The sequence below is a fragment of the Pelodiscus sinensis genome, chromosome 3, assembly GCF_052426305.1.
Source record: "Pelodiscus sinensis isolate ZL-2025 chromosome 3, ASM5242630v1, whole genome shotgun sequence".
Lineage (NCBI taxonomy): Eukaryota > Metazoa > Chordata > Testudines > Trionychidae > Pelodiscus > Pelodiscus sinensis.
The window spans coordinates 54,491,655-54,513,556 of record NC_143054.1 but is presented as its reverse complement, the minus strand read 5'-3'; the positions used below and the strand labels follow the sequence as shown (position 1 = coordinate 54,513,556).

The 21,902-nt window shown below is 46.0% G+C and overlaps 1 protein-coding gene across 2 annotated transcripts; it reads left to right on the top strand.

Annotated features, from left to right (window-relative positions):
• The first annotated feature begins 3,388 nt into the window (after positions 1 to 3,388).
• Positions 3,389 to 21,586, top strand: OGFRL1 (opioid growth factor receptor like 1). Of its 2 annotated transcripts, none has more exons than XM_075923721.2 (7): positions 3,389 to 3,981; positions 7,863 to 7,949; positions 9,285 to 9,363; positions 13,738 to 13,816; positions 13,914 to 13,980; positions 14,132 to 14,277; positions 18,797 to 21,586. In XM_075923721.2, the coding sequence occupies exons 1-7, from the start codon at positions 3,718 to 3,720 to the stop codon at positions 19,542 to 19,544; spliced, it is 1,470 nt and encodes a 489-aa protein (XP_075779836.2). In that variant the 5' UTR covers positions 3,389 to 3,717; the 3' UTR covers positions 19,545 to 21,586. The 2 variants fall into 2 exon arrangements, with proteins under 2 accessions (XP_075779836.2, XP_025042546.3); XM_025186761.3 differs by having other exon boundaries at positions 3,390 to 3,981; positions 9,282 to 9,363.
• The last annotated feature ends 316 nt before the right edge of the window (positions 21,587 to 21,902 follow it).

Below are 21,902 nucleotides of genomic sequence, written 5' to 3'. Positions count from 1 at the left end.
CAGCGGCTCTATTAAGGACCTTATGTCTATATAGTGGCCCACTGCAATCTAAGGACTGTCAGCCATTCCTGGATGACAGCAGCCAGTATCCATGATTTTTGCAGTAACAGTTGCAAATAGTTGCACTCACATTTTCAATAAATTTTTACCACAACTTTTCTCAAGCTTTTCAGCCCATTAAAGAATTAACAAGTCTTAAAAGTTAGTTGTAGACCCAGGGTATGTCTATACTGCCACAAAGAAGAAAGAACGAAAGAACGAAAGAACGAAAGAACGAAAGAAAGAAAGAAAGAAAGAAAGAAAGAAATCCTGCAGCAGGATTCCCTTGGATCTTTTCATCCTCCACAACAGCACAGAGTCTTTCTATTTGGGTGTGGGACTGTACTAATGTATCCTGGTAAGTCTCATTTTTATCTCTTTGTCTCCTCAGTTCCTCCAATTCTGCCACCCTGGTCTCCAAAGCCTGCACATAGTTTCTGAGGGCCAGGAGCTTCTTGCACTGAATCCACACATGAAAATCATACATGTTGCATGGGATATATGCATACATACCCTGCATGGACAGCATACTTGAAATCTTGCTGTACAGTCTGACACTTTGTTCATGTTCCCAAAATCAGGGGCCCTGTTAGCATCACACCAGAGATCCACTGCTACCTTGGTGCCATCCTCCAGCTAGCTGGCAGTGTGCAGAGGCAATGCCTTCTTTGCCGTCATCTTAAAAAAACGGATCTTTCCATTAGTATGGATCAGTGCAGCTGCTAATATTGGAAGCCACATAGAAATGAAAGGAAGTGAGGGAGGACTGCTGAACAGGCTGATACACAATGACAGCTGAGTTGTCCTAAGGAAGGGTATGTCTACACTACAGCGCTAATTCGAACTAACTTAGTTCGAATTAGTTAATTCGAACTAAGCTAATTCGAACTAACGCATCTAGAACTAAAAACTAGTTCGAATTAGCATTTTGCTAATTTGAACTAGCATGTCCACATTAAGTGGACCCTGAACTGGGGTTAAGGATGGCCGGAAGCAGTGCCGGCAGGGCATCAGAGGAGGACTTAGAACGTGGAGATGCTGTCTCAGGCTAGCCGAGGGCTGTGCTTAAAGGGACCCGACCCCCACCCCAGACAGACAGTTCTCAGGGGTGCCCCGCTTGCAAAGCAGTCCTGGCTTGGATTGCCCGGAGTACCCACACTGGGCACATCACAGCACTCGGCCATCAGCCCGGCTGCACTTGCCACAGGCTGCCATCTGGGGAGAGGGAGCAATTGGGGGGCTGCAGGAGAGCTTCCACCCCCAGAAGCCCGCAGAGCCAGCCCAGTCCTCCCCATCGGGGGCTCGTGCCCCATTCCTCCCTCACCTCCTTCCACTTACCCTTCCCTAGCCCCCCTTCCTGATGTACAAAATAAAGGACAATTGTGTTCAAAAATAGAATCTCTCTTTATTGAACAAAACTGGGGGAGACTGGGAAAAGGAGGTGGGAGAGGGGAAGAGAGAGGCTGGGAGAGGGAAGGGCAACTAAAATGATCAGGGGTTGGGAACAGGTCCCATATGAAGGCTAAAGAGACTGGGACTTTTTAGCTTAGAAAAGAGGAGATGGAGGGGGTACAGGATAGAGGTCTCTAAAAGCAGGAGTTGGGTGGAGATGGTGCATACAGAAAAGTTCTTCATTAGTTCCCATAAAGAATGACTAGAGGACACCAAAGGAAAGGAATGGGTAGCAGGCTTCAAACTAGTAACAGAAAGTTGTTCTTCACAAAGCAAAGAGTCAACCTGTGGAACTCCTTGCTGCAGGAGGCTGTGAAGGCTAGAACTGGAACAGAGTTTAAAGGGAAGTGAGATCAAGTCATGGAGGTTGGGTCCATGGAGTGGTATTAGCCAGGGGGTAGGAGTGGTGTCTCTGCCCAAGGTTTGTGGAAGGCTGGAGAGGGATGGCACGAGACAAATGGCTTAGTCACTGTCTTCGGTCCATCCCCTCCAGGGTCCCTAGGGTTGGCCGCTGTCGGCAGACAGGCTACTGGGCTAGATGGACCTTTGGTCTGACCCAGGACAGCCATTGTAAGCTCAGGGCTCAGGGTCGGGGGTCTCAGTGGACCCCCTTGATTCTCTTGCACACCTGCTCCTGGGTGGCCAGGCTGGCAGCTATCCTGCCCAAGCCGGCCACTTTCCTGTGCCTAGTGCGGAGATCGTGGATGGGGTCCACGATGTCCGCACTAGCCCAGGCGGGTGCCCACCTCTTGCGGTCCCGGGCAAGCTCCCGGGAGCCGCCAGCCTGGTCCCGGGAAGAGGGGGAGGGTTGGGGGGGCATTGGGTGGCTCGATCCATGCCAGGTGCAGGGTCTGCTGGCTGGGTGCTGGCAGGCTTGCACCTGGCACGGGCACCGTAGCCAGCCCGTGCCCCTTTAAGGGGTCCAGGGCCGGGAGGGAGACAGACGAGTTTCCCTGGTGTTGGCCAGAGTGGCCACCAGGGAAACCTGGGGAGGGCTAGTCTCCCACTAGTTCGAATTAAGGAGCTACACACCCCTTAATTCGAACTAGCTAGTTCGAACTAGGCTTAATCCTCGTGGAATGAGGATTACCTAGTTCGAACTAAGCGCTCCGTTAGTTCTAATTAAATTCGAACTAACGGAGCGCTAGTGTAGCGCCTATGAAAGTTAGTTCGAACTAACGTCTGTTAGTTCGAATTAACTTTGTAGTGTAGACATACCCGAAAGAGGGAGTAAGCAGATAGCAAGAGATTGCACTCCACAATTTGCTTACCTTTTCCCAATAGTTTTTTCGGAAGAGGCTTTTCCCAAATTTGGCGGGTCTTCACTGGGTCAAATTTCGGGAAAGCCTCCTCTTTCGGAAGAGCCCTTCTTCCTCATGGAAGGAGGAAAACAGGACTTCCAAAAGAGCGCATCTGCTCTTCCACAAAAAAAAGTGGCTTTTTATCCCTGAAAAACCCCATTGTGTAGACATAGCCTTGTTCTCTGGTCAGCCTGTGAGGGACCTTTACTTATCAAGCTGCAGTAGGAGCCTCCATCCACACTACAGGTAGGAGGAGTTATTTTTTTTGAGAAAAACTCATTTGAGTTCTGCCCTACACCACCCCCACCCACCCCCCTGCTATGCAAGCCAAACTCCGGCTGCCACATAGGGGGGATGCCTCTGGTGAAGCTGGAAATGTTATTCCCAGCTCGGGTAGATGTAGTGGCTTAGCAGTTGAAAACTGAAGCAGAGCCATGAGGGCGCGGGGCTGAGCTGGCTGCCCCAGCGATACCTAGAGCCCTGGAGGGAGGATGTGTACATCAGCCGGGAATTACACCTGCAGCCGGCTGCAGTCCAGCCCAGCGAGGCAAACAAGGGCCCCGGGGCGCTACCCCGCGCTAGCCGGCTGGCGCGGCGAACCCTGGAGAGAGCCGCTGCTCCCCGTGTCTCATTCATGCAGGAGCAGGGGAGGGAAGGGGCGTGCTCGAGCGCTTCCTGTGGAAATCCCGAAGCCTCCAGCTCCTCCCTGCGTGTGTGTCTCTAGGCTGGGGACCGGCTGAGGCGCAGGCAGCCCCGGCTGCCGCCTTTGCCTGGTTCCCGCTCCTCCCCTGCTGGGGCTCCCCGCCTGCGGCCTCCCCGCACTGCCATGCCCCAGCGGCAGCCCTAGCCGGCCGGCCGCCCCTTCCCCCGGCTCCCCGCGTCCTCCCGGCGGAGGCGGCGGCGCTCGGCGCGGGGGCTGTCACCGATGGGCAGTCTGCTGAGCGGGGTGAGCGTCAAGGAGCCCGCCACGGTGGAGGACTGCGACTCCACCTGGGAGACGGACTCCGAGCCCGAGCCGCAGGACCCAGGCGGGGAGCAGCAGCAGGAGGCGGGCGGGGAAGAGACAGCCCCGGAGCCGCCGGCCCCGCTGCCTGCCGCACACGGCCGGCCCGAGGAGACCCAGCAGGACGGCGAGGAGGCGGAGGGGGGACGCGGAGAAGCAACAGCAGCGTCCCCCGGCCCTGAGCAGGTACCTCCCCCCGCCAACCTGTGCCGGGTGGCGAGAGACCCTGCCCCACCCCCATGCCCGGCCGGGGCGCTACGCTCTCGGGTGTCCCAGGAATGCAGCAGGCTGGGGGTGCGCTCGTGGTGCCGGCCGGGCTCCCCCGGTTCCCTTCCGCACGTAGGAGCGAATTGGGGCGCCCTGGACTGAAGCCGCACAAGCGGGCCTGGGTGCGTGACACGCCCGGGCTGGGGGAGGCAGACCCCGCTGGGGGACTTCGCTGCTTTCCCTGTGGGCCGCTGCTGCTGCCTGTTTTCCTCCTGGTGGCGTGCAGAGCGCTCTGTCTCGGGCTGAAAGCAGAGGAAGTGTGTGTGTGGGGAGGGGGGGTTATTTCCCCTACTGCACAGTTTGCTTCACAGCTCATTTCTGCTGGCCCTGAGGGCGGTTTGCGACCAAGATTGTTTTGGTTTTGGTTTGCTCTTAAGTAAGCTAAAGGTGCGGTTAGCAACCGTAGGGAATGTGTGGATATATAGAGCAAAGGACTGGAAGCCAGGGACTCAGGAGGGCTAAGCTTAGCTGGGATATTGACACCATGCTATGGCCTAGGGCAAGTCATTTGATTTCATCTCTTTGTGGAAACTTAATCCCTTTTGAGGGGAAAAGTTAGTTAATATTGGTAAAATCTTTCCAGATGAAACATGCTACTATAATAAGTACAGTGTTACTTCTGGTACTTTCTGGCACCCGTGATTGGAATTTTATGCATTCAATGATGATCCTCAGTACAAGGTCACATTGCTTTACTACTTATTTCTCAGTCATCTGTAAGGGTATGTCTACACCGCACAGCTATTTCGGTACACTGGAGGTATCCCGAAATAGCTACCCCTCCTCTACACAAGGCACCTTTTATTTTGAAATATTTTTCAAAATAACAGCCACGCTATTTTGCCATCCCGGTAAACCTTGTTGCATGAAGGTTAAGGGATGGCTCAAAATAGTGTGTTATTTTGAAATTTGGCACTGTGTAGACACACCGAATTTCAAAATAAGCCATTTCAAAATGAATTTGAAAGAAGATACGCAATTTGTGTAGAACAAATTGTGTATCTTGTTTCAACTTCAAGGTGCTGTGTAGATGCATGACCTGCGGTGGCTGTTTTGCTGCTCTCTCATGATTGCACCTGAAGTTTAGAGCTGCCTCGGGTCCACATAAGCATAGAGACTGATATAATGATAAACTTAAAAAACAACAAATGATCTGGTAGCACTTTATAGACGAACAAAACATATAGATGGAATCATGAGCTTTCGTGGGCACAACCTACTTTTTCAGATGACCGGATGAAGAAGTGGGCTATGCCCACAATAGCTCATGATTTCATCTATATGTTTTGTTAGTCTATAAAGTGGTACCAGACCATTTGTTGTTTTTTAAGTTTAACCTGTACAGACTAACTCGGTTACCCCCTGCAGCTTCTGATATAATGATGGCATTATGCTCCTGGACCTGCAAGAGATTGCGGGACTTCATCGGGATTTGAAAGTGCTCAGTATCCCTATTACAGAGCTAGCACATTACCAGACATTGGCTCAGTGTCTGCTAAACTAGTATGGTTGTTGAGAAGGTTGAGAAATGGTGATAGAGTTGAGCAGCTCTCAGGCTCAGCAGCAGCAGCTTATTAAGAGTTATAAGACTAGTATATTGGTGTGACCTTGATAGCTCTGAGGCTTCCATGTTTGTTTCTACATTCAGATTTTATTTATGGTAGGAAATGTGCCCTAAAATTGTCACCCTTGCTAGCATCTGTAGTGTTCTATGAAGAGTAGCAACAGTGGGAGGCTTTGTGTAGATTGGTTGCCGGTGTATCAGCAGCTGCCAATATTTTAGTTCCCATAACATGTATGCCAATTGTAGGGCAGCTACCACTGACATTAATGGGAGGTGTACATGCTCTCCATATAACTGGGGGTAAAACCAGTGCCTAAGAGTCTAACTGAAAATTGTCTCATTTTTCTCATTTTTGAGTGTCCAAGATGGACAATCAGAATTCCATGTTTTGTTTTATAGCTGGTACTAGGAAAACTAACATCATGTTAGCACTTCCTGAAAAAATGAGGAAGAATGGCTCTTGTGCAAGAGGTGTTTTTTGCGCAAAAAGGAGCCATCTACACAGCTCCTTTTTGTGCAAAAGCCTCTTGCGCAAAAGTGGCTGCTAATTAATTATGCAAATGAAGTGTGGAGATATTCCACTCCTTGCTTCATTTGCATAAGCTTTTCTGGAAGAAGGCTACAGTGTAGACATAGCCTAATTGCCCAGGAGTAAGCCTGACTGTTCATACTACCACTGATAAGTTGTTAAGGAACTTTAGAGACTAACAAATATATATATATATATATCCATCTTATCATGAGCTTTTGTGGGCACAACCCACTTCTTCAGATGGGTATAGCAAGTTGTAAAGGAGTGTGAGGTCGCCTCTGCCTCCAAGTTTGTGTATTGATTTCAGTAGAAGAATTTTATTTCTGCATCTTAAAAATAGCAGTATTTATTATAATATTGTAAAAGACAATATTATATGAAAAATAAAGTTCATAATAGAATTAGCAAGTCTCAGTATATGGGTGCTTTTGATTGGATTTTTGCTAAATATATATAGCTTGATCCAGCACCTGCCAAAGCCAATGGGGGACTTTCCACTGACTTCAATGAGCTCTGGATCAGGCCCAGGCCCATAGGTTCTAAAACACTTATGGTCTACAAAAGCAGAAGGGTAGTCATGTTAGTCTGTAACTTTAAAAAAATGAGTAGTCCTGTAGCACCTTAGGGTGTATCTACACAGCAGGGCTTAACTCGAAATAAGCTATGCAAATTGAACTACGTCAATTGCATAGCTTATTTCAAAATAGCTTATTTCAAAATTGGGAGTGTCTACACAGCACTTATTTTGAAATAGCACTCCCTCCGACTTCCCTTGCTCATTGTACAATGAGGGTTACAGGAGTTGGAGTAAGAAGTCCTCCAGCTTGATAGTATTTCAACATTATTTCGAAATAACTGCCTACTGTGTAGACACGAAGTAAGTTATTTCGAAATAACGCTAGTTATTTTGAAATAATGTTGCTGTGTAGACATATCCTTAGAGACTAACAAATATATATATATAAATATATATATATATATATATATATATATATATATGGTATCATGAACTTTCATGGGCAAAACCCACTTCCTCAGATGAGTGGAGAGAGTTAAAACCCACTTCCTCAGATGAGTGGAGAGAGTTTTGCTTTAGGGCTTAATGATACTTTTCACTGGAACATAAACTTATATTTTGAATACTAGTTTCCTGAATTATATGAAATAGTTTGGCAGTGCAACAAATATTCTTGTTTGCCATTCAGTAATTTTCTTCCACAGGATACAGTGGTTGCTTTCATAGTAAGACATGACACAGGTTTATAAATAGTCTGATTTCACTAACAGAACAGTATAGTTATGCTTCACTTACATGCTCAGCCATTTACAGTACTTTGTTTTGATAAGCGTCTGCACTTTAAAAATAATTTCTAGATAAGTTTTAGATTCAGTAAATAAATCATTGGATGACTTATTGCTCCAAATTGAAGAAATTAATAGATTTTATAAAAGGCTGTACCATGAGTGCAAGCCCTGCTTTTGTTTATATGTTAAAGTTATTGTGTTAAAAATATCCTTCCTGTTACATATGTACATTGTTTGATGAAAGTTTAAGTAAATTTATGCAACTGAACATGTATGAATTTAGAATTGTTGAAGCCCATTTTGCAAAATAATTATTTTAAAATGTCTAATGCCATAATAATACAAATCAGTGTTCACTGTGGCTGTAGGTGGGTGTTAACAACTCTTTAAATGTTTCAGAATGATGATACAACTGAACTGACATCAAAACCAAAGAGAAGCTTTTATGCAGCAAGAGATTTGTACAAGTATCGACACCAATATCCAGTAAGGGCATTTTGATGCTTAAAACCACTCTTTAAATTAAGAACTATAGCAAACAAACACAACTTGTTAAGGGAGACCATATTTTTCCCTATTAAGTATGAGAGAATAAAAGAAGTAGCACTTCTGATGGAATGACCAAAAGGAAATGCCAGAGGGAGGCTCCTGGACATGATGTGCCATTCTTCCCTCTCAAATTTATAAAACTCCTTCATGCTTGAAGAGCTTACAGGCTAAGGTCCAGATCATGCAAACTAATATGTATATGCTTAATTTTAAGCATTTGAATACAGGCAGTCCCCGACTTATGCGGATCCGACTTATGTCGGATCCGCACTTACGAACGGGGATTTTCTCGCCCCGGAGCTCACGGGCGGCGGATCGCCATCCGTGTCCTCCGGGGCGAGAAAAGCTTCTCCCGGTCTCCCTGGTCTGCTGGGGGGGGGATCCAGCAAAGCCGCTGGACCCCCCCAGCAGACCAGGGACACCCGAGCAAAGCCGCCCAGGTGGCGGGAGTCCCGCTGCCTGGGCGGCTTTGCTCGTTTGCCCCGGAGCAAACGAGCAAAGCCGCCCAGGCGGTGGCTTTGCTCTGGTGTCCCTGGTTTGCTGGGGGGGTCCAGCGGCTTTGCTGGACCCCCCCAGCAGACCAGGGAGACGGAGAGCAAAGCCGCCGAGCACGCCCGCAGGGGGACAGCCCAAGCGCGCCCGGGCTGTCCCGCTGCGGGCGTGCTCCGCGGCTTTGCTCCTGTCCCCCTGGTCTGCTGGGGGGGGGGTGCAGCTAGTGCCCCCCCAGCAGACCAGGCTTTTCTTGCCTTCACCTGAGGTAGAGCAGCTGGGGGCTGCCGGGTTGCTCCAGTGGCGCTGAGGAGCCGCGCTACTGGAGCAACCCAGCAGCACCCCAGCTGCTCTGCCCCAGGCGTCCCCAAGTCAGCCGCTGCTGAAACTGACCAGCGGCTGACTACAGGAAGCCTCAGGCAGAGTTGCTCTGCCCCAGGCTTCCTGGAATCAGCCGCTGATCAGTTTCAGCAGCAGCTGATTTGGGGACGCCTGGGTTTCTTAAGTTGAATCTGTATGTAAGTCAGAACTGGCATCCAGATTCAGCCGCGGTTGAAACTGATCAGTTTCAGCAGCAGCTGACGCCAGTTCCGACTTACATACAGATTCAACTTAAGAACAAACCTACAGTCCCTATCTTGTATGTAACCCGGGGACTGCCTGTAATCCCAGTAATTTAATAATTTGAATGGCCTACCGTTTTGTTTATAAAATCTTTTTTAAAAGCTGAATGCCACCATATTACGACAGGATGATGATGCTTTGTTTCTTTCTTTTCAGCAGAACTTTAAAGATCTCCGGTATCAAAATGACTTGTCTAATCTCCGATTTTATAAAAATAAAATTCCCTTTAAACCTGATGGTGAGTAATCGGTGACATTAGTACTAACAGAAAAATGTAAAATAATAACATAAAACTGAACTGATAATTACAGTACTAAAGATTAGGCTTGTGGAATTCTTATGTCATAAAAATATCTAATGGGGCCTTTTAAAATTTATTTTAACTGTAGTGTAATGTTAACATAGTGAGAACGCTTTAGTGTAAAGCAAGTCCTTAAAAATGGCTGTATAACTCAGAAATTATTTATTAAATTAGTCCTTATTCTACAGGGGAAAATGTCAGTCATGACTGGAAGTTCTAAGCAGTGCATTTCCAACGCAGTGCAGTCATGGGATTCTAACCATACATCTCATGAACTCCAATGGCAGCTGCTTATGTTAAGAACTTCACATCAAACTGAAGTGATAGCCGCAAGAAAGAAATAAGATATTCCACAAAGAATAGATTAAGGGCTGCACTATGACTGTTACAGATAGAGTGATGATACACTAGGGCTGGAGGAAGTGCATTTTGCAAATAGAAGAGAAGGCCAGGAGAAGGAGCGCAAAGCCTCCAGTGGCCGTAGGGCAAAAGAGCGCTTTTTACACCTGTAGAAATGATTAATAAGGTGCTTTTCCAGCACAGCCCTCTGGCCATTGCTTATTCTTTGGAAATATTAATATTTATATTGCTGTAGCACCTAGGAGTACAAGTCATGGACAATTATCCTGTTGTGCTAAGTTCTGTACATAGAACACAAACATAGATGTTGTGAAAACTGGGACTTTAACAGTCTTTAAAAAAGAGCTAGATAGATTCATGGAGGTTAGGTCCTTCAATGGCTATTAGCCAGGATGGGTAGGAATGGTATCCCCGGCCTCTGTTTGTCTGGAAATGGATGTCAGGAGAGGGATCACATGAGAATTACCTGTAGTGATCACTCCCTTTAGGGCATCTGGTATTGGCCACTGTCGGCAGACAGGATACTGGGCTAGATGGACCTTTGGTCTGACCCAGTATGGCCGTTCTCATGTACTTATGTTCCTATAGTTCCTACCCTAGAGAGCTGGTGATGAAATATAAAACAAGAGACAACAGATGGATACATATGGGAGAGTAAAAGGATACAAGGAGACAGCACTGACCAGCATGATAGGCATTGGTCCCAGTATACCAACAGCTTAACCATTAACAAAGATTTTTTAGGCGTCACAGAAAAGGAGTTTTAAGGAGGGATTTGACATAGGGATGTCAATGTGTAGTCCACTACAACTACATGATTAACTGATAAGCCGGGCTTTATCAGTTAATCTTATAGATCACACACCCTTGCTGCCTTTAAGACAATAAGAGGGGGAGCGGGAGCTGGTGCCCATGAGGAACTGGCTTTAAGCAGGCTCCCCATGCACACTGGATCCACCACCCTGCCCCCCACACTGCTGTCTCTTTATCAGAGGCAGCAGTGCAGAAGGTGAGGGGGGCATGCTGGAGCCGATACACATGAGGGAGTCAGATTTTGGCTCTCTGCATGTGCTGGCTCTGCACACCCTCCTGCTTTCCCTTGCTGCCTCCAACAGGGCAGTGGCAGGGCAGGCAGGAGCCAATTCCCCCCAGTACTAGCTCCACGATGCCACCAGTCCCCCCTCCCTGCGATGCTGTCTCTATCAAAAGCAGTAGCGCGGGGTGGGGAAGGCTGCTGCACAGTTTCCCATGGATGGAGGCTGCTTCGCCTCCCTGGACCCACCACGGATAGAGGTTGGTCCTCCTTGGACCAAAGAAGAGAGATAGATTTGTGAGTTTTAATTATAGAAATGTTGATTTGATTTGAGGTCATGGATAAAATTACCTAGAGATAGTGTATAGTAAGAAGAGATGGAAGTACCACAAACAGAACTCTGTGGCTCCTCCAGAGGGAGTTGGAGGCCGAGTCTCTGCGAGACATCCTGAAAGAGTGACTAGAGAGGTGGGAAGAAAACCAGGAGAGGACTGAGTCACGAAAGATAATGGAAGACAAGATTTCAATACAAAAACATGGAGGATTGTGTCAGAGTTGGCTGACAGATCAAGGAGAATGAGGACAAAGTACTGGTTCTGAACTTTGTCAAGGAAGAGACTCAAAGGGAGAATAGGAAGGATTTTGCACCCAAGCATGCCTCGATATAATTGTGTGTGGTATCCACAGGAAGTGCAAGCAGCTACTCTATGGGGCCATTATGGCTACGTCTAGACTACATGGCTCCGTCGATGGAGCCATGTAAAATAGTTTATTCAGCATAGTCAAAGAAGTGTTTCACAAGGCATACCAGAGCAGTTGACAAAGGCTTCCTTTGTTGACCGCGCCACATCTAGACTGCCACGCTGTGCCGGATCAGCTGATCATTCTCACAGTGCAGTGGCCATTTTTATTTTAATGAAGTGGGGATTATTTAAATTCCCGCTTCTTTGACTATGCCGAATAAACTATTTTACGTGGCTCTGTCGACGGAACCATGTAGTCTAGACATAGCCACTGTGTGAAACACCTGGCTCACAGCAGCCTTGCTTATATTGCAGGGTGACCCCACCACATTTTCTGTTCTAAATTGCTCTCTAGAAATGTATGTTTTGTGTTGCTCTGCCCTCTTCTGGACAGTCCTAATCCACACGAACCTCATTACTCCAGATGTCCCTAATTTGGGAGCACTTGCGGTATGGACCCTGGCAGGTGGATGAGAAATCAGCTTTTCACGCTGCAGCCCGCTCTCCCTCCTAGTTGAAGGAACGGCAGCACAGTGATGCGCTTCTCCTGAGGCTTTTCCCCGCCACTGCCGTAGCAGCAGGGGGCAGTGGCAGGGAGTGGCAGGGAGCGTGGAGCCACGTGTCATATAGAAAGAAGTTTACAGTTTCACACATAATGCTACTATACACATTATGCTGCTGATCAGCAAGTTGCGTGTTCAGATATCTCAGAAGTCATACTTTGTAGACAGTTTATTACAATACTGTGAGACTATGCGAGTGCTTTCCATCGCAGGGAGGAGGCAGTGAGCAGAAAGATTCTAGCCCTTAAGGGAGACTCTGCTCCCTCCTTCCAGCTGCCCTTTTGTGAAAAATAGGTCAGTCTGTTTCTCTGCATCCCCTCCATGCCAAACCTGGGAAGGAACAGTGGGGGTGAAAAGTCCTAGAGCTCTCTCCTTTCCCCAGTCCTGGAAGGGTGGAGAAAGGGACTGGAGGAGCTGATACAGTAGGGCGAGGGGGTGATGTTGATGTTGGCAATGCTGGTATTTAATTTGTAGCTGGGCTGGGAGAACAGCAGGCACAGAAACAATGCATTAGAACTTTGATTTGGGGAGAAGCTGGAAGCGCTGTACCATCTAGCTGCCATCTGAAGACCCTGCAGTGGGGACCAAGATCACTGAAGCCTATCAATTTGGGATAAATGGGAGAGTTCAAAAATCAAAAGTCAGACCAAAGACATGAGAGTATCTTTTTTCTTTAAATCTCATGTTGTTTTTTTAATGTGGGGGTTAGCGATATTTCAGTAATAAAACTGCTATTAATTTCAACCAGAGAAGAGTTAGGTCAATACAGCATACTTTTGAAAAATCTCCACCGTGTAATTTGAATGTAAGGTTTTGGGTTAGGGGACATCAGTTTGTCCTATGTTTTGTTCAGCACCTAGCACAAATGGGTTCTAATGCATGACTGGTGCTCTGAGGTTCTGCACAATATCAATGATTAATAGTAATTCATATATTCCATTTTTGTTTGGTCTCCTACTGTTGATTTCTGCTTGTTTGCCAGTAAGACTCAATTTCATTAATGTTTTGAGACTAATACAAGTATAAATTCTCCTGGAGTGTTGTGGATTTTTCTAGTGTGACGTGAGAAAGTCCATTTGCATTCTTGGCAGCACTAGTGGCATCAAGAGTTTCAGGCACAATTAATTGAAACAAATTTCCAGATCCTAATGCACCTGGCAACAAGAGAGATTCTTGAATGAATGACTTCCTTACAGTATTCAGGATATATGCTACTAGTCTAGGATCTCATATATGAAGAATTGTGTTGATGTAGCAACTACAGAGATTTCACTCTGAATATCATCAGCGTAAATAGACTTTTACTTATTTTATCGCATCTGTTTTAGAGGTGATAAGAAATCTACTCCATTGAATAAATAACGATCAATATGCTTTACACAGATTATAGTGCCATATCTTCAGATGGTGTAAATCATTATCTGTTGAAATCAATGGAGCTATACCAGCTGAAGATCTGGTCTGCATTAATTAGCATCTGTGTAGGGACAGTGCTAATTATCCTTCTCTTTAAGTTAATGGCATGTTTTTATAACAAAGTACAATATAAAAGTAAAACATCTGTCCTATACTTGGAAGATACTTTAATAATTTCCTGAATTTGTTTATACAGGAGTTTACATTGAAGAAGTACTAAATAAATGGAAGGGAGATTATGAAAAACTGGAACATAATCACACTTATATTCAGTGGTTGGTTACTTATTTGCTATTTTTATTTTAAAGAATTGATTTGATTAAAAGTGTTATGTTGTCAACCATAAACTGAAACAACTTTTTTTTAAAACAGGCTTTTTCCACTTAGAGAACAAGGTTTGAATTTCTATGCTAAAGAATTAACTACATATGAAATAGAGGTAATGTAAATTGAGTTTACTGTCAGTTGTCAGATTAATATTGAAGTATGACTGTTTTGTTATTGTTTGTTATATGAGGTTGTTGTGTACAATGCCAAAGTATTTGTTTTAGAGCCATTTAGGATTTTAGATGAACTTCTTGTTTTATTAGGAATTCAAGAAAACAAAAGAAGCAATTAGAAGATTCCTGTTGGCTTATAAAATGATGTTGGAGTTTTTTGGAATAAAACTAATTGACAAAACAGGAAATGTAGCAAGAGCTGCTAATTGGCAAGAAAGATTTCAACATTTGAATGAGTAAGTAATGTCATGTATTAGATGCTATGTAATTGCCTTAGAATTTTTATCTTTTGTTTTCTAAAGAAAAGCAGGACATATTTTCAGAAAAGTGCCAGGAAAGTGGGAGGACAAAAAGCAAGACTCAGGGCATGTCTACACTAGGAAATTATTTCAAAATAACTTATTTTGACACCAAATGAAATTAATGGGTAGCAGGTTTAAAACTAATAAGCAAAAGTTCTTCTTCACACTGCGCATAGTCAACCTGTGGGACTCCTTGCCAGAGGAGGCTGTGAAGGCTAGAACTATAACAGAGTTTAAAGAGAAGCTGGATAAATTCATGGAGGTTAGGTCCATAAAAGGCTATTAGCCCCAGGATAGAAATGGTGTCCCTGGCTCTGTTTGTCAGAGGCTGGAGAGGGATGGCACGAGACAAATTGCTTGATCATTGTCTTCGGTCTACCCCCTCCGGGGCATTTGGTGCTGGCCACTGTTGGTAGACAGGCTACTGAGCTGGATGGACCTTTGGTCTGACCCAGTATGGCCATTCTTATGTTCTTATGTACTTATGTAACACCTGAAATAATAATTTCAGAATAGTGTGTCCTCACTCCAGGGAAGCCTCGAAATTAGTCTAAAGCAGACTTAGTCAATGTGGATGCACTACCTCAACTTAGAGCCCCAGGAAGCACTGGGGAGTAATTAGTTTGAATTACTCCGGGGAGTAGTTATTTCGAAATAGTGGCACCAGAGCATCTACACCAGCAGTGCACAATCAGTGGGATTCATAGCGCTTTGATCCGTGCCGGCCAGTATTTTCTTTTCCCAGCTCGGTGCCCGATGTATACGCAATGGGGGTGGGGGAGTGGCCAGGGAGCGGACTGGTGCTTTAAATTAAAGGGGCTGCAACAAAATGGTCCTGGTGGTTTTTTTTTTTTTTTTTCCCTGAACAAAAATTTTTCCAGTTGAGCACTACTGATCTATACTACCACATTTTTGAAATAACTATTTTGAAATTAGCATTATTCCTTGTGGAAAGCAGGAGTTATTATTTCAAAATAACCAGCCTGTTATTTCAAAATAATGGGCTTGGTAGTATGGACGTTCCATTTGTTATTTCCAAATAAGGAGAGTTATTTTGAAATACAGGCAGTCCCCGGGTTACATGGATCCGACTTACATCGGATCCCTACTTACAAATGGGGTGAGGCAACCCCGCACTAGCTGCTTCCCCCCAGCAGACCAGGGAGACGTGGAGCGGCTTTTCTCAGCAGACACCTCAGCTTGAAAATAAAGGACTGAGGGAAGTGAGGTGTGGGAGAATAAAACTGAGCTCTGGAGAAATGTTTGGCTAGAGTTTCCCCTACAATATGTACCAGTTCCGACTTACATACAAATTCAACTTAAGAACAAACCTACAGTCCCTATCTTGTACGTAACCCGAGGACTGCCTGTAACTCCCTAGTGTAAACCGTGGCTCAGTGATTGTTTTGAGTATGTATATGCAGCAAGGAGTCGCTTGAGTATGTATGTATCTCTTCCACAAATGCCTTATGACTATGCTCCTAACCTAATGTCAATCTAATCAACAATCATGAATTCGCTGACACGAGTACTTCCGAGTATTATTGAATGAGAGCACAATTCCTTAATAGTTTGTCTAACACACTACTGTACATATTTCTCAACTATTCCCAAAACAATGCTTTCTCCTGATATTATGGGTGCATACTGCTTTCTTAGGTTAGGGTTGCTTATGAGTAAATCTGGTCAAATAATACTTTAAAAAAATCAAGTACTTTATTTATCTATTAATTTATCCGAGTCATCTCATTGACCTTATTAGACTTTGAATCAGGCCTTCAGTAAGTCAGGGCTGTGCAGGAGCCAAGCTCTCAGTCATTGCATATTTTATAATATCAACTCAGGTGTTCCAGTGCTAGCCAGCCAAATCGTTTTAAGTCAGTGTATTGCTACGATAAACAAACACCGTAAAATCTCGAGTATAATGCGCACCGAGGTATCATGCGCACCCTGACTTTGAAATCTTATCACAATGGAAAAATCTAGACTCCTATATATAATGCGCACCTATGAAATGAACCTGTCAGTAGCCCCCAGGCCGGGGAACTCCCCCTCTCCTCCGCACAGAAACTTTCCTGCTGCAGTGCGGTGCGGGGGCCGCCACTCCGCCAGACTCCTGGACAAGGCAAGGAGCCAGGGGTCCCGCCAGGCTGCAGCACCCTGGCTTCCTGGTGCTCCTTAGGCTGTGCCCAGGAGCCCCCGCGGCAGGTGCGAGCTCGGCGTGGCGTGGGGGCAGCTGTCTGGAGGAGTGGGGGGCAGGTTTTAAACTCTGCCGCCGGCTCCCCAGGCTGCATGCACGTTTCCCGGGCGAGCCTGCAGGTGGGAGCGGCGCATCCCTCCCTCCCGCTCTCCTGCAGCCTGGTGCTGGCTCCAGAAAGCGGGCGAGGCTGGGCTTGGTGCTGGCGCCACCACCAGCTCCTTGCCTTGTCCGGGAGTCTGGTGCTGCAGGATAGCGGCAGGGAGGTGTCATGGCTCCTTCCCCACTCTGGCATGATAAATGCAGAAGTGGGGGACAGCAGGTGTACCCCAAAGCCTTATCTACCAGGCTTTGGTATAAAACTTCCTCCAAAATCTTAAAAACCTAGATTTTGGGAATAAAACTTCCACTGCCACCACCCAATATTAATAACGAGATGAGGGGAAAGATCATTTGGGAAATCTCACTCCTAATATAAAAATCAGGACACACAAGTAACCAATGCCAGGTTAATAAAAAGACAAGAGAAAACTTTTATTATTACAACAATATTCCTGTTGCAAGCATAAGGATCAGATGGAAAGGTAACAAAATATACTCATGGAGGAATTACACCATGGGCTAGAACTTAGTTAAAAAGAAAAGCCAAACATCTCTTAAGCAGTGCCAGACATCAGATCCCATTCCCAACCCTTAAAACAATAAAGCCTAACAAAACTACCTAAACTTTACCCTACTTACAGAAAGTGAAGAATTGTTTCTTGGAGAAAGAGACATGCTTGTCCCTCCCTGTAGCTGCAGAGGACTCGCCCAGAGAGACAAAGGAGGAACCCCCCCCCCCCAAATTACTTTGTCCCAGTTTGAAAGTCCTAACTACATTCCTATTGGCCACTCACTCCACCTGGCTGGGTGTAGTTAACCCCTTAATCCCCAGGCTGCTGGCTAACCCTCATAATCATGACAGGAGGGACATGCCGCGTCCCCCCGGACACCTGCCCGCGCGCCGAGCCAAGCTTGCACCTGCCGCAGGGGCCCCTGGGCGCAGCCTAAAGGAGCATCGGGCAAGTAGGAAGCCAGGGCGCTGCAGCCTGGCAGCACCACCAGCTCCTCGCCTTGTCCGGGAGTCTGGCGGGGCGGCAGCCCCTGCGCTGCGCTGCAGCGGGAAAGTTTCTTTGCAGGGGAGAGGGGGAGTTACCTGGCCTGGGGCTACTTACAGATTCGTCGGCTTCTGAATAAACTGCCAAAATAAAACTTTAAAAAATAACTGCTATGTATAATGCGCACCCCGACTTTGACCTCCAAAAAATCGGAAAAAAGTGTGTATTATACTTGAGATTTTACGCTAATCAAAGTCCATATTTACAGCTCTTCAGCCATGAATCTCCAAGCATTTTACAAATAGCCCTAATGGGAATTACTACAGGCAGTCCCCGGGTTACGTACAAGATAGGGACTATAGGTTTGTTCTTAAGTTGAATTTGTATGTAAGTCAGAACTGGCTCCAGATTCAGCTGCTGCCACTGAAACTGACCAGGGGCTGACTACAGGAAGCCGGAGGCAGAGTTGCTCTGCCCCCAGCTTCCTGGAATCAGCCTGATCAGTTTCAACAGCTGCTGAATCTGGAGCCTGGGACAGAACAGCTGGGGCGCTGCCCGGTAGGTTCCCACAGGACCAACCCGGCAGCACCCCAGCTGCTCTACCCGAGGTGTCCCGCAACAAAAGCCTGGTCTGCTGGGGCGCACTAGCTACAAAGCCGCTGGACCCCCCCCAGCAGACCAGGGACACCCGAGCAAAGCCGCCGAGGCAGCGGGACCCCCACTGCCTGGGCGGCTTTGCTCCTGTCCCCCTGGTCTGCTGGGGGGGTCCAGCAAAGCCGCTGGACCCCCCCAGCAGACCAGGGAGACCGGGAGAAGCTTTTCTCGCCCAAGAGGACCCGGGCGGCAACCTGCCGCCCGTGAGCTCTGGGGTGAGAAAAGCCCCAATCGTAAGTGCGGATCCGACATAAGTCGGATCTGCGTAAGTCGGGGACTGCCTGTATACAGTAGTATCTGGACTAGGTGGAGAAAATAAAGCATAGAAAGATTAAATTACATGTGCTGGGTGACACAATGGCAAACAAGACAACAGAAGCCAAGACTTCTGGCTCTCGTCCTTTAACCACCAGACTATACTCCATCTCTCACTTCAGCAGAATTTATTTTTAAGCATTACTTGTCTCTATTATTTTATGTAAGTTGAGTGATTCTTTTCGTGCAGGTCCCAACACAACTACTTAAGAATCACTCGAATTCTGAAAAGTCTTGGTGAGCTTGGATATGAAAGTTTCAAATCTCCTCTTGTAAAATTTATTCTCCATGAAGCTCTTGTGGAAGACACAATTCCCAACATTAAGCAAAGTGCTTTGGAATATTTTGTATATACCATAAGAGACCGAAGAGAAAGGAGAAAACTCCTGCGATTTGCCCAACAACATTATACACCTTCAGAACATTTCATCTGGGGACCACCGAGAAAACAGAAGGAGGCAAACAAAGCAGGTAAAAAGCAAACTTCTCCAGTTTCTTCTCACAACAGTTACATTTCTAAACACAAGAAATGGAGAGATTCCAAGAATACATCTATAACTGGTAGTTCAAGTAGCAAAACAGCTGAAGAAAAAAAGGTAGAACTTTCAAGAAATGGAGAAGAAAATGACCAGCGTGGAACAGAAACCAACTGTGAAGCTGCTAAGCAGAGCAACAGTGAAAAGCACAGTGATTTCAATTCAGAAGAAGTTCTCGATTCATCAGACAAAAAGGAGAACATTTCTCATTTCAAAAAAGATAAGGGAAAAGATGGTGAAAATCTGAGCCAAGATTGTGGCAATCCAACAATTATAGAGCGAGAATCATGTGACAGTGAGAACTGTTCAAGTAATGTATCAGCAGATGTGCAAGACAGCCTAGGTAAGGATAAACCTCCAGTGGAATCCACCATAAAGAACAAAGAGGAGATAAAATCATGAGTACAAATTTAAAACTAGTTATGTTTCATAGTGAATGAGACAAATTATCATTTTGGATTATATTGACCTCTAGTTTAATGTAAGGAATGTCATGGGACTAGGCTGAATATGAAAGTATCAGATTAAGCTTTTGGGGATTACTATTTTGTAACTCAATTCATAGGGCATAATTAAAAATGGTTTAAATATGCCAATTTGAAACAACTATATAGGATTAAATTGCATACATTCCCTTTTCAGATTGATTTCAGTTTATGTAAAAAGGAATGCCATTCATTTCTGATACCACTTTGTTCATCTGTTTTAAAAATTAGAATATTACAATTTAAGTGTTTTTAGGACTTGCAGGAACAGACTGCAGTATTGATTGTCCTTTTCAAGGTAATTCTGCAAAATTATTTTTAGAGCAAAATTACTTATACTATGATTGAAGTCACTGGAAGTCCGGCACAATATCCAAGGGCAGAATTAGACACAAAGGCTTTAACTTTAAATGAGCATTTTTGGTTGAGACTTTCAGAACTGGATATCAAAATGTTCCATTTTTGTGAAGCATCATTCTAAATTAAGTGAAAGTCTAATTCATTATTAAATTGTACAAGCTCTTATCTCACAGTTACACGGTGAGCTGTTCTTTAGATCTCTTTCAGTCTCTCTTGAGTGTGTCCCTTTTGTGACAAGTTTTGCTTCTCTCATCTACTTTATAAAAAAGGAAATCTGGTATTGAATTTTCAGACATTAGGCTCAGGATTGTTGGGGTGTGAATCCAAAAAGATAATAGTTGCAGAAATGTATTCGTCATTGTGACACTTCTTGCACATATAATAGTGGCCATCCAGCCACATTTAGGCACCTAAAATAAAGAAGGCCTTATTTTTATAGAAGTGGTGAGAACTGAAAATTATCTCTGAAAAGATGGTCAAGAATTTAGTTACTTAAATAGAGATTTAACTGCTTCATTATACGCATCTAAGATTAAGCATTTTGGAGAAGTCTCATAAAGATGAAACTAGTAATGAGATATTAATTACCCACAAAGTGCCATGCAACAAAAAACTAATGTATTTTTCCTAATAGCAACCCTGGGTTGACATACACAGTAATTAAATCACTTTTGCATGTCTACACTATGCTCCTTGTATCAGCGGTGCACATCCTTACCAGGAATACTTGCAAATTTAACTGTCAGTGTGGGGCATTGTGGGACAGCTTCCAGCACCAGTCAATGTAAGCAATACAGTGCCTAAACTGACACTGCATTGACCCACTACACCACTTGCAGAGATATAGTTAAGTCATCATAGTGTCTGAGTTACACTGAGAGTAGTAACATTTTTGTGCACATGGAGTTACAGAGTTAGGTAAATGTACAGCTGCCTTGCATTAAATCTAACTCTGTAGTGTAGACCAGGATGTAAATCTGCTCCATGTTAAGTTTCCACATGGACCTTTCTGCTGGTCACTCAGAGTTCCAAGGTGCATGTGTCCTCTGCTGTTTCACATATGTTCTTTACATTCCTTAGCTTGCCATGCATTAAGTCTCTGTGTGAGTCTGTAAAAGCACCTACTAGAACTTGCTTAGATGATTTTTATCACTTGGATTTTTTTGATTTATAAGGGTAAAATATAATTCATGTTGAAATTATTGAAAATGATTGTGTACAGGCAGTCCCCGAGTTATGCGGATCCGACTTATGTCGGATCCGCAGTTACGAACGGGGCCCTTCCTCTCCCTGGTCTCCAGCAGACCAGGGAGAGGAAGCAGAGCGGTGGAACACTAGGGCAGCGGACAGGGCTGTCCGCTGCCCACGTGCTCCGCGGCTTGGCTCTGCTTTGCCCCCCGACCCCCTGGTCTGCAGACCAGGGGGACGGGAGCAAAGCAGAGCCAAGCCGCGGAGCCCGAGGGCATCAGGACAGCCACGGCGCGTCTGGGCTGTCCCGCTGACCCCGTGCTCCGCGGCTTTGCTCCGGACACCTGTGGTACAGCAGCTGGGGCGCTGCCAGTTGGTCCCGTAGCGCCGCTCTGGGCGCTACTGGACCAACCGGGCAGCACCCCAGCTGCTCTGCCCCAGGTGTCCTGATTCAGCCACTGCTGGTCAGTTTCAGCAGCGGCTGAATCAGGACGCCTGGGGCAGAGCAGCTTGGGTGCTGCTGGGTTGGTCCAGTAGCGCCGAGGAGCGGCGGCGCTACTGGACCAACCCAGCAGCACCCCAGCTGCTCTGCCCCAGGCGTCCCCAAGTCAGCCGCTGCTGAAACTGACCAGTGACTGACTACAGGAAGCCCCTGCCCCGGGCTTCCTGGAATCAGCCGCTGATCAGTTTCAACAGGAGCTGACTTGGGGATGCCTGGGGTTCTTAA